The 13,012-nt window shown below is 41.9% G+C and overlaps 1 protein-coding gene across 2 annotated transcripts in view; it reads right to left on the reverse strand.

Moving 5' to 3' along the window:
• Positions 1–9,177: 9,177 nt before the first annotated feature.
• NFKBIZ (NFKB inhibitor zeta) overlaps positions 9,178–13,012 on the reverse strand; it is a 38,415-nt gene continuing 34,580 nt past the window's right edge. For both annotated transcript variants that reach the window (XM_060273707.1, XM_035115107.2), the window contains exons 10-12: positions 12,828–12,938; positions 12,519–12,686; positions 9,178–10,996 (exon numbers count right to left, since the gene is read on the reverse strand). In XM_060273707.1, the coding sequence (XP_060129690.1) occupies positions 10,943–10,996; positions 12,519–12,686; positions 12,828–12,938 (333 nt within the window). In that variant the 3' untranslated portion in view covers positions 9,178–10,942. The remainder of the gene's footprint in view (positions 10,997–12,518; positions 12,687–12,827; positions 12,939–13,012) is intronic.

Raw genomic sequence — 13,012 nt, forward strand, 5'->3', positions numbered from 1 at the left:
GGTGAACCAGAGCAGCACATGGAAACACTGTTTACCTTCCCGCTGTAGCGGTACTTATTTATCTACTTGCACTTTGATGTGCTTTCGAACTGCTAGATTGGCAGGAGCTGGGACCGAGCAATGGGAGCTCACCCCGTGGTAGGGATTTGAACTGCCAACCTTCTGATCAGCAAGCCCTAGGCTCTGTGGTTTAACCCACAGCACCACCCGCGTCCCTACATATGTAAAAGTTAGAGATGTGCTATTTTGAGGGAAGATTTAAATTGTGGTGTATGCAACAAAACCATTAGCATTTCACATCATAAAGCAGCAAAAATGGGTAACTTGTGGCATGCCAGATGTTGCTGGAGTCCACTCCCATCAGCCCCACCCACATGTCCAATGGTCAAGGATGATGAGAGATGTAACCCAACAACATTTGGAACGCAATAGGTTCCCATTCCTGACATAAAGAATTCATCTTCTAAGCGGTTGGACAAGCACTGAAATATGATGTGGAAAGAGATTAGAATCAAAGGGAGGAGATGTGGCGGATTAGTGCTTGCTGAGGACTCCGGTGCATTGGGGGTTAAACTATTCCTCCAATGATAGGCAGTTCTCTAGGAGGTGGAACTAGACTGTGTTTAAAAACTAAAGAGGGATAACCATTAGGGGGAGTCGGTTGGGGAAGGTGGATAGGGAGTGTGGGGAGTGAGGAGGTTAGGTTTGGAGGGATGAAAAGCTATATTTAGTCTGTGTCCTATAATGAGAGGGATGCACTATAAGTTACCAGTGAAATCCATGTTCTCAAGTTAATAAATAAAGTTAAAAATGTGCCAAAACGCTAATTGACTCCAGCAGTGTGTCAGTTCCTCCAGTTGTGTGACTAAGAAGAGAACCAAGTTTCCCTGGGGTCAGGAAAGGAAGCTAGTTCAAAGTACTTCTGACATACTAAGGGCTGGTCAGTGAAGCCAAGAAAGCCACGAAGTTGCCTGAGGGAAAGGCTAACCAGAGCAGTAGGGATCCATGAGAGGGAAATCCCACTGGTGGTAAGGGGCTTTAGATAAAGTAACCTGAGGTAACCTAAAGCCAAGCCCTATCTCTTGTGAAACTGGAGGTTTTCATCCCGCTTTTGCTGAAAGAACAGTGGGAACTACTGTCTGGGTGTTAGAGACCCGTTGTCCCTTCACAGGAGACATTCTGCAAGAGTACAAGTTGTTGAAGATATTGTTTCTCCTAAGGATCCAGACACTGACGATTAATGGAGCATAACTCCAAGACCCTTGTCTACAATCCACGTGGGCCCTGAACTGAACCATGCCTGTTGCAACTCTCAACAAAACCACTTTTAAAAAGAAACTTGACTTTTTGCAGTTAGGAAAGTGATGGGGAACTGTATTGAGAAGTGTGGAATGAATGAACAAATGATTAAAGGGAATACATCGAAACACCCCACAAGCAAATTAGGGTGAATATTGACCTTCCCACAAACTAATCAGAACAAATGCTCAACAAATATTGTTTATAATATAACCTCCATGTAAGCTGTGTGCAAACAAATCAGGTTGAACACTCAATAAATAGGTCATCTGGAGGAGCCATAAACTAATCCAACTGCATTAAAGTTTTGCCTTTTAGGTACCACTGAAGCAATAGCATCAGTGGGTGTTGGTTCCTCTTGCTTTCTAAGTTAATTAAACTATCACTTCGTTTGATCATAGCTCATGTGTCATGTTCTTTAGCTGCAATCCTTAGCATACTTGCTTATTTGAAAGTTAAGTCACTGAAATCAATGGAAAATCAATGGGACTTCAGAGTAACCTTATTAAGTGATAGGGTGTAACATAGGGATTTATTGAGTGTTATAGATGCTAACTACAAAGACTTGAATAACATCAGCTGTACCATACTCTGATGGGGCATATAAGGAATAATCATGAGAGCAGATAATAGCAGATAATGACTGTTCCAACAGAGGAATTGACAAATCTAAAGAGAAGAGTGGGAGAAGAAATTGGGGTGGTGAGCGCTAGGAAAACTGCCAGTTAATTAAAGAGCTGTAAGTGGCTATAATTAAGGATGACAAGAAGGGGAGAGGTAATTTGCAGGCAGTAAACTAGGCCGTAACTAGCAAAGAGCCTGGGGGCCCTATAAATGAAACAAGAACATGGAATCAACCAAAGCAGATGTCATCAATTGTACATGTTCATGGATCTTTAGCATAGCCACATCTTTAGCAATGGACATTAATTATTTTCCTGTAGTGATTTAGACATAGGAATTGATTTCTAATGAGAATTTATTTCCCATTAGAGTAGATAACCACACTTAAAGTACCCTTGGCATATACATAAATGTATTTTCCTTTATGCTTTACCAAATACGTTGGCTCTCACAAATCAAATAGGCTCAAACTAGGGTGGTATCCAAGTGGACGTTTTGAAATCAGTAGACAAGTTACTTAAGTCCATGAGTCCAGGTGGGTTTAGCATTTGGATATCACTCCTAAAACTTTAGTTTAAGCTTTAGGGGTGATTGAACTTCCAATTAAAGCCTGCAGCTCTCACATTAATCTTTTCCATGTGAGGTGTAAAAATATGGGAAGGACTTGAAGTAATATTCCCAGATTGCAAAATTATAGTGCAAAAGTGATTTCATGATTCAAAATCAAAACAAACATGTGGATTTTAGAGCTATCAACCTATTAAAAGGAATTATGATCAATCATTTCCATTTTAGCCAATCAATGTTTAAAATAATAATTGTAAGACAAATAAGTGTTTAAAATAATAATTGTAAGACAAATAAAATTAACTTACAATTTTATTAAAAAATATTCTCACTTGTTGTTAGAAGGAAATGTCATCCTTAATACTTCCTTTCTAAACTTCTTATCATAGCTGCCAAGTTATCCCTTTTTTACAGGGATTTTCCCTTATGCTGAATAGGCTTCCTCGTGAGAAAAGCGAAAACTTGGCAGCTATGCTTCTTATTACAGTAGCACCTTGGAACCAAAACCATAAAGTATGCTTATTTCTAGTTCCTTTAGATATGCCAATTACCAGAAATGAACTGTTAATTTTCTGACTTTTCAGTCAGTTCCCAGAATGCTTTGAGTATGAGACAGAATGTGGGACCGGTTGCCAGAATTTTAACTTGTGCCAGCAGATTTTTAACGCAAAGTGCACACTTACATGTTCCCAAATTTTGCCTCAGTGTGCCGTTTCACATGCTGACGCATTGGGGACAGAGGCCATATTTACACCATACAGTTAAAGCACTCTTATACCACTTTAAACATTCATTGCTTCCCTCAAAGAATCTTGGGGACTGTAGATTGTTAAGGGTGCTGAGAGTTGTGAGGAGACCCCTATTCCCCACATACAGCTACAGTTCTCAGAGTAGCTTAACCAGTCCTTTTTTCGGGGAGGGGGGACGGGATGGCAGGGGTACGCATACCCCTAAACATTTTATGAATTTAGGTTTGGCCTCATTGAGGGGCAGAATTTCAATATGAGTAGGAAAATGAGAGTGCCCCTAAACATTTTTTTAGAAAAAAAGCACTGAGCTTAACAACCAATGCCTCTTCCCAGGGAATTCTGAGAACCATAGCTCTGTGAGGGGCATAGGGGTCTCCTAAGAATTGTAAGCACCCTTAACTATTGTTCCCAGGATCTTTGGGGGAAGCCTTGACTGTTCAAACTCAAATAAGAGTGCTTTAGATGTCTGGTGCACATATGGTGTGTGTGTGCAGAAAGGTGCTTCCTCCATACTTGTCCCAGACAAGCTTCGTTGGGCAAGGTGGGTGATGTAGTAATTCTGTGGTGGTGGTGGTGGGAATTGCCTGTGAGAATTGCCGGAACACCCATGTCTCTGTGGAGCTCTTTTGCCCTCTATGAGGAAACACAAGCACTAGGTCCACCCATGTTTTTTTCCCCTGCCATGAGCTTAGAAACACATAATAGTTTTGCCTCTGCTGGAGTCCAACTGGTGTCTGCTCCTGGCCCATTCTTCATCCTGCCTTCTGGTCCTCCAAAACGCTAAGGTTTTCAGTTTGGGGAATTCAATCCTGACAATATTTTCTACCACTGATTAAAACGGGCCTGCCTTTGGCTTTCCGGTTCCGGTCTGCCTTAACGGAGGCAGCTCCCACGACAGCAAATCGTTGGCAAAGGAAAAACCAGGATGATTGAGGGTCATTATCCTTCCCAGGGGCGTAGCCAGGATCAAAACGGGGGGGGGGAGCCATGGTCGTTCAGGGGCGGGGCCACAAAGTGGGAACGTGGGCGGGGCTACAGGGCCAGCTGGCCTGACGACATTGTGGCAGCAGCGGCAGCGGCCACCTTGTGCTTCTGGGGCTGGCAGCGTCGGCAGCTACCCTGCTTGGCTGGAGAGGACGGGAGGGTCGGGCAGGTGAGAGGGGGTGGCAGGGTGGGCGAGGGCAAGGCAAGGCACGGCCGCCGTCACGACGGCTCCGAGGCATTGCTGCATATCAGCATAATATTTCAACCATGTCGTGGGTTCAAGCCCCACCTTAGGAAAAAAAATTCCTGCATTGCAGGGGGTTGGACTAGATGACCCTTGTGGTCCCTTCCGACTACAATTCTATGATTCCATTGATATATTATATAGCATATGCATCATTCTGCTTTCTTGAATTGTCCTACTCCTAGGCATAGCAGCCAACTCCTAGAGGCCTAGGTGCCTCTCCCCCCCAATTACTGTTAAATACCGTATTTGAAAGAGTCACCCCCCCATGTTGATGGGCTTTCTATGTGGGGCTTATCTGCCCCCCCCAGTATTTTATTAAGGATGGAAGAGGGAGGGAAGGAAGGAAGAATAGAGAGAGGGATAACTCATATTCGTGGGTGCCTCTGGGTGATGCTGTGATGCTGGAACTCTGCAGCAAGAGGACGGGAGGGTCGGGCAAGGGAGAGGGGGTGGCAGGGTGGGCGAGGGCGAGGCAAGACGGCCACAGTCACGATGGCTCTGAGGCGTTGCTGCATATCAGCATAATATTTCAACCATGTTGTGGGTTCAAACCCCACATTGGGGAAAAATTCCTGCATTGCAGGGGGTTGTACTAGATGACCCTTGTGGTCCCTTCCGACTACAATTCCATGATTCTATTGATATATTACCATAGCATATGCATCATTCTGCTTTCTTGAATTGTCCTAGGCATAGCAGCCAACTCCTAGAGGCCTAGGTGCCCCCCCCCCAATTACTGGTAAACACTGTATTTTAAAGAGTCATCCCCCCCCATGTTGATGGGCTTTCTATGTGGGGCTTATCTGCCCCCCCCCCCAGTATTTTATTGAGGATGGAAGAGGGAGGAAAGGAAGGAAGAAATAGAGAGAGGGATAACTCATATTTGTGGGTGCCTCTGGGTGACGCTGTGATGCTGGAAGTCTGCAGCAAGAGGAAGATACCGGTACACCTGTACAGGAGCCTTGTAAGCAGCTTTCTCTCTGCTTGATTTACAGCAGGCTTGTCCAACAGGTAGATTGTGATCTACCAGTAGATCACTGGATGTCTGTGGTAGATCACTGCTAGATCACTGGCACCCCTAAAAAAAAGCTCACCCAAAATTTTCCTCCTCCCTAAAAAAAGCTGAACTATGACCTGAAGCCCTAAACAAAAATGGGCCTCCCTCCCTCCTAAAAGAAGCTCAACAAGTTTGACCTAAACCCCCCAAAACAGGGCTTCCCTTCCTTAAAAAAACTCAACAGCTTTGACCTAAACCCCCCCAAAGGGGGTAGATCACTCCCAGTTTTTAACTCTGTGAGTAGATCAGAGTCTCTTGGGAGGTGGCCACCCCTGATTTACAGTATACAGATGCAGGAGGAGGGGCAGACTGGAACACCACTGCTTTTTATAAACATCACTGTGTCTATCAAAGCTACAGCACCCCCCCCTTTCTTATTCACTTCCTTTTAGCCTTGCAGGGCCACCTTAGTCAAATTGAATCCTCTGCACCCTCATTAAATCGCCAATAGAACTGTTAATGCGATCCCTGAATGCTCATTAACAGCTCCCACTGAAGAACAATAGGGTGAATAGGGTGAACCTTGCCTGAAGGGATATTCTGCTCCATTGTCTTAACTGCTTAAGTATGGGTAGCCACTTTGCTTTATTTATTTTGTTACATTTGTTTATTTTATTTTATTTGTTTATTTTATTTTGTTTTGTTATTTTGTTACAGCTGTGTTCCTGCCCCCGCCCCCAGCAAGTGGAGAGCTGCTCTTGCTAAAGCAAAGCCCTTTCCACTTCAGTTTGGGGAGGGGGAAAGTGCTGGTTATGGTCTGTAAAATACAATAATTTTTTGCTTCTAGGGGGGGCAGCTGCCCCCTCCTGCCCCCCTGTCTACGCCCATGATCCTTCCTAGTCTGCCCCCCCCCGGGACGGGGAGGGGGATGGGCTTCACTCGCAGTTCATCTCAATACCTGGCTCTCTCTCCAGCATGGAATGTGTGAGTCAGGGAGGCGTTGAGTGCAAAAGCACTTCGCCTGCTGATAATCCTCCTATGCCTCCACTAACAAGCAGAAGTACTCCTGTTAATTAGAGCTTAATTTGGGCTAATGTACAGGCACATGCTAGAAAAGATGAGATCACAATCTGCAGAATGGATCCAACTGCAAGGTCGTTAAGGTTTGAACTTGATAGAAGACTTCATTCGGTGTAAAAGACTTGGGGGGAGGAGCCTACTGTTTCTCTGAACAAGGTTTTTTTCTTTACATTTATGATTCGGCAACCTTCCCTGGAATGTTAGTTCAATTTATGTATGTGCAAGTGAGGAAAGAGGGCATGGGATTGCAGGTAAAGGGGCCCCTGACCATCAGGTCCAGTCGTGTCCGACTCTGGGGTTGCGCCGCTTATTTCACTCTATAGGCCGAGGGAGCCGGCGTTTGTCCGCAGCTTCCGGGTCATGTGGCCAGCATGACAGAGCTGCTTCTGGCAAACCAGAGCAGCACACGGAAACGCCGTTTACCTTCCTGCCGGAGTGGTACCCATTTATCTACTTGCACTTTGATGTGCTTTCGAACTGCTAGGTGGGCAGGAGCTGGGACCAAGCAACGGGAGCTCACCCCGTTGCAGGAATTCGAACCGCCGACCTTCTGATCAGCAAGCCCTAGACTCTGTGGTTTAACCCACAGCGCCACCTGGGTCATATATATATATATATATATATATATATATATATATATATATATATATATATATATATATTCACATCTATTCCTACACAATGGAATACACAGCAGTGCATGCGGAATTTCCAGGTGGCCTGCCATTTGGTCACTTACATCCAACCTGCACAATTTTCCTTCAGGCCATGTCCTGATGCTCATAATTTGGGAAAGCAAAAGGCATGTCATATTATTTATTACATTTCTTACCCACCCACGAGGACAGGCAAGAAATCTAAGAAATAATAAGATCAAAAGCTGCTGTTTCCTTATAGGGCTCAGCCTGCTCTGCCACATCTGAAGACATCAGAATCTGAAACAATTAATCTACCAGAATAATATTATGAACAAGGTATGGAACTATAACAGGTAGACAGCTCTAACAAGGCTCCATAGCTGCCAAGTTATCCCTTTTTTAAAGGGATTTTCTTTTATGCTGAATAGGCTTCCTCGCGAGAAAGGGAAAACTTGGCAGCTATGCAAGGCTCCACTGTGAAAAACTATTCAAATTGTGCTTTTGCATCCACATCATACATTTAAAGCACTTATCCTGCCCACCCAGGCATGGAATCCTGGGAACTCAAGTTTGTTAAGAATGCTGGGAATTGTAGTTCTGCAAGGGAAACTGCTTGCAGGTTTCCCACAGACATCTGGTTGGCCACTGTGAAAATGGAACATTAAACAAGATGGGCCACTGGCCTGATCCAGAAGGCTCTTCTTAGGCTCAAGTATTTTAGTTTAACTGGGACATAGGTCAGAAGTGAATGAGGCCTACAGAAATAAAGATTAAAGGGAGGCATGATAAGAGTGTAAATATTTAAACAGTTGCTTTCCAGATGAAATGTTTTGTGCTCTGTTGCCACTAAGAATAGGGTAAGAGGTTTTTATTATAGGAAAGTATCTTTATGTTAGACGTTAGGGAAACTTTTAAATCCTATTTTATCCTTAGACAATGGAATAAATAGCACAGGGACATTGTAGCATTTTCTTCATGGGAAGGTTTTCCCAGAAAGGTCCAGTATTGGTGTGGTAAATACTTTTTCAGGGCAAGGGATTGGATCCGATGATGCTTAAGATAGCTTCCTGTGTACGACGATGCATGGTAAGAATAGCCGATTGGTAGGAATCTTCTTTGGTGGAAGAGGGGCCGAAGTCTCCAGCTTGGGATCAAAACAATGGACCTGTGCACTAGTATGAAACAGTTGTCGCGCTGCCAATTAAATGGCACTAAAGGAGCTTCTCCAGTTGTTGAAACAGTGCAAAGCTGTTATAAATTGATATGATTGAAATACGTTCATCAAACTGAACTGTACAGTGGTACCTCGACTTACAAACAACTCGACAACCGAATTTTTCGACTTACAAATGGGGCAAATGGCCGCACGCTTATGAATTTCTCGACATCCAAACGGAAACCGCGGCGGTTTTAGATAGGGTTTTTTCAACTTACGAATTTTTAGATTGGGTTGCTTCAACTTATAAATTTTTCCGTTTCCAATGCATTCCTATGGGAAATTGCATTTCCAATGGCACTTTTCTACTTACGAATTTTTCAACCTACGAAGGTGCCTTCGGAACGGATTAAATTCATAAGTCGAGGCACCACTGTATATGTACTTACTGATTTTGCATTACTTATTCTGTTAATCATGTCTGCATATATACAATAACTCTGCCGACTAGCCATCAGGAATCTTGCTTGGCAACCGGGGTTTTTTAAGATTCTGTGAAGCATTGACTACATATTTTCAAGATACATCCTCAAGGACTACAATTTTGGAATTTAAGAAGGGGAAGGGGGGGACACTGAGACTCTCAAGGTGCTGTTCTGTACCAATTCCTAAATGCTCTGTTCATCTACCAGATTATAGACAACCTTTGTTATCACTTGGAAAAGGAAGAGTTACTTGTTCAATGTTATGTCAAAAAGCCCAGATCATTGAACTTGTACCCTTAAGGAGGCCTGGATATCAGCAAAACAGTCAGGCAAATCATGAGATACCAATGCTACTGATTAAACAACTTTATTCCAAAATGTGTATCAGATATTACAAGAATAAGCTCTGCTTTGGAGATAACATTTCTCCAATTATTTGTCTACAAGACATACTTGGTCAAACAATATGATCAGAATAACTATGGAAAAGATATGCAATGCAGAATAGTCACTCAGGAAACAGTAAATGTACAGAGGGAGTAGACTTAAAAGCATGCTGCATAATTTTATAAGCAAATAACTATATAGATGCATTTAATATGTTTTATCTACATTATCTGAAGTACTAATCTGAAAACTGTCAACAACAAAAAAAAATAGTTACTACCATTCTTAAAACATTAATACTTGACTGCCTACGATACCTATGAGGTAAAACCAATACAATGGAATTAAATTTCTGCAAAGCCCTGAGAAAGACTTTTCTCAATTCAAAAACAGAGAGACAATTTCAGCATATGAACATAAGACAAACCCTGATGGATCTTCCCAAGGGTTCATGTAGTCCAGCACCCTATTTCTAACCATCGTCAGGCATATGCCTCTGGGAAGGTCATATCCAGGGCATGAAGCAATGATACCCACACCCCTGTTTCTTTCCAGGCAACTGACATTCTGAAGATGAAGTTTCCACCTCCCATCATCCCTGACCACTGGACATGCTGTCTGCAAAGGCTGATGGGACATTTTTATTGAGCTATCCATCACAATGCCAAGACTTCTTTACAATTTACTTTGAGGTTAGCTAGTTTAGATCCCATCAGGGAATATGTGAAATGGGATCTTTTTGCCCAAGTGTAAATCACTTGACAATTACACTGAATCTCATTTGTCATTTTCTTGCCCGTTTGGAGTTCTTCATTCAAACTAATTTGGTGTCATTTGCAAACTCAGTTACTAATATACTCAAGAACATGCTTAATCTCTTATCTGAAATGCACAGATGGAGAACCAACTTTAACCTCTCTATAAATGCTTCTTATTAAGCTAGAAACTCTGAAATAACTCTGAAATAAGAAGTGGAAAATAAATAATGGTATTAAAATAAAATGTTATTCCAATTAAATGTAAAGAGAATAACTTAAAAATGGGGGTGGGGGAACCCAGTCCAAAATGTTTTCTTTTCTTTTTATAGTTTTCATAAACTGTTGCTGGGAACTGGAGATGATAAATGTTCCCTTCTTTTATTAGTCTGCAAGGTGACTCCACAGGTTATCAGCTCCCTCAACAAAAACATACCTATAAAAGCCATTAAATGCTTATAAAAACTTTACTGAATTCTACACAGAATTCTCAAATTTAAAAGTTAAAAAATGGTTTTGTCCTGTATCAAACTGCAACATACTATTACAATTTGAAAATCACAAAGCATCCTATACATGGTACTGCATAAAATAAAACATGTATGATATAAATGTTTACTTGCAAAATGTTATGTTAGTATTCTTAAAAAGCTTATGTTTCATGTAATGAACAACAGCTCTAGAGTGTTTAAGTTTCTTTTTGAAAAGTAACAATTATTCTTGCCTGATATTTGTTACACTACAGTTGTGAAGTCAGTTAAATGGACCAGCTCAGACTGATCCAAACTACCTGGGTATGAAACATTCCCATCTGGTTCAGAAGTGTTGTTATTAACCCACTATATAATAGTAAACAAGATATTTTTGTTTCATAGAAACAACTAACATTTGCCTCCACTGGACAAATGGTCTATTTACAGTAACATCGGCTGCCTAACTGACAGCGAGCGTAGGTCATCATTCACTCATGGAACTTAATAGACTGGTGATCTCTGCTGAGTCGTTTTTCCTTTCAAGACCCGTCTTATCTAGAGAACAAAGGAGAAGCAATGGGTTATCAACGTTCACTGATTCTGACGTTATGAAAAAACACACTACAGTTCCAAATACATCTACAGTGGTAGCTCGCTAGACGAATGCTCTGCTAGACAAATTTTTCGCTAGACGAATGGGTTTTGCAATTGGAGGTTGCCTCGCAAGACAAATTCATTTTGTGAAAAATTCGTCTAGCAAATCACAGTTTCCCATAGGAATGCATTGAAATTAAATTAATGTGTTCCTATGGGCAAAAAAAAAATTTCAATGCATTCCTATGGGATTCGCAAGACGAATTTTTCGCAAAATGAATTGACTCACAGAACGAATTAAATTCGTCTTGCGGGGCACCACTGTACTAAGACCTAATTCTCATTGAACGTGAGGAGACTTAACTTCCAAGGAAACATGTCAAGTACCAGGCGGACAGTTACACATCAACTGAAATCAACAAAGCTATCTATCCCACTAGGTTTCCAGATAAATTCTGATAGTATAAAAGCTAGATTTCATCACCACAGCGGTACAGTGAGTCAAGTCAACAGGATTATAATAGTTTAGCTGTTTACTGACCTGCCCATGACGCAGTTTCTAAGAAACGTACAGGGTATCAAACTCCTTGAAAGGATTATTCAGGTAAATAATCAACCCAAGCTCAAAAGACTGGTGTTTACATCAGCAGCTTTACAGATTGGAAAAGCTCAGTCAGTAGAGCATGAGACTCTTAATCTAAAGGTCATGGGTTCGAGCCCCACATTGGACAAAAGATTCCTGCACTATGGGGGTTGGACTAGATGGCCCTCACACTCCCTTCCAACTACACAAATCTATGATTCTATGTGCATAATTATGTTGATACCACACATATTTTTTATTTTTAGTCGCTCAACATCTTTTTTACAGTCTGCTGAAATTACCCATGCTCTGTAACTTGAAAGAAAAAAATGTTCACTTTCAAAAGTTGCATATTTGGCATTTAGGGAAATAAGCAACAGAACTCAATAATTAGAAAGAACCGAACATTACACTCTCAAAGCAAGAGTCTCTTCTTTAAAATAAAGTATGAACTGACTATCTAGGAATAGGGGAGGATTTCAGCTCAGTTTGGATTTTAATGTGAACCTGCCTAATTTGCAGTGTGCAAATTGAAATACAGTTACCCTTTGAAATTCATAAAATGCATGCATTAGTGAAAAATATATATAAATATATATATATATATATATTATACCAGGAAACTTTCATCACACAAATAGTCATATTAGGAGAAATTTGCACTAAAATGGTGATGAGTTTTGATGCGGATGTTGTTGTTTTTTAAGGCAAACAGATATGGAAATGTGAAGACTGAACTTAAGGGGGCGGGAGAGAGAGAGAGAGAGAGAGAGAGAGAGAGAGAGAGAGAGAGAGAGAGAGAGAGAGAGAGAGACTGAAAGATGCCAAAACTGCAGAGCTGCCCCTCCTCATTACCACCCACTACACTTCAAAAGAGCTCCAGCTAGTTGGATCTCTTACCTCAACTCCTACAGGGCCATCAGGTACTAGGTGAACCGGCTGCTCATTTTCCAAGTTCCTGGCACTTGGATCAGCTCCCTTCCGCATCAACAAGCGAACTGCATCCAGCTGACTCACCCGATGCTGCAAGCTGGCAGCTACATGGAGTGCAGTGTTCCCATTATATGCCTGGATGAGGTATGAAAGAAAGACCATTATTCTTTAAAAAAAAATGTATATGCAGGACGCTTTGTTCCTTCTAGCAGCTACATGCTGAATTAGACACAGTGCTTTATGCTAATCTCTACTGCTGGCTCAACAGGAACATACCTTGGCATTGATAAAAGAAAGGCAAGTGGGCAGCTCTAAAAACAAACGAAGGAGTTCCACATTTGCTTCTTCCGCTGCTAAGTGAAGGGCAGAACGGCCACTTTTACGATCCTGTCCAAGCAGATGGGGAGAAGCCTAGTTAATTTTACACAATAAGCACTGAACCACTTACAAAATGCCCCTCC

This window comes from Zootoca vivipara, chromosome 4 (genome assembly GCF_963506605.1).
Source record: "Zootoca vivipara chromosome 4, rZooViv1.1, whole genome shotgun sequence".
In the NCBI taxonomy this organism is placed as follows: Eukaryota; Metazoa; Chordata; class Lepidosauria; order Squamata; family Lacertidae; genus Zootoca; species Zootoca vivipara.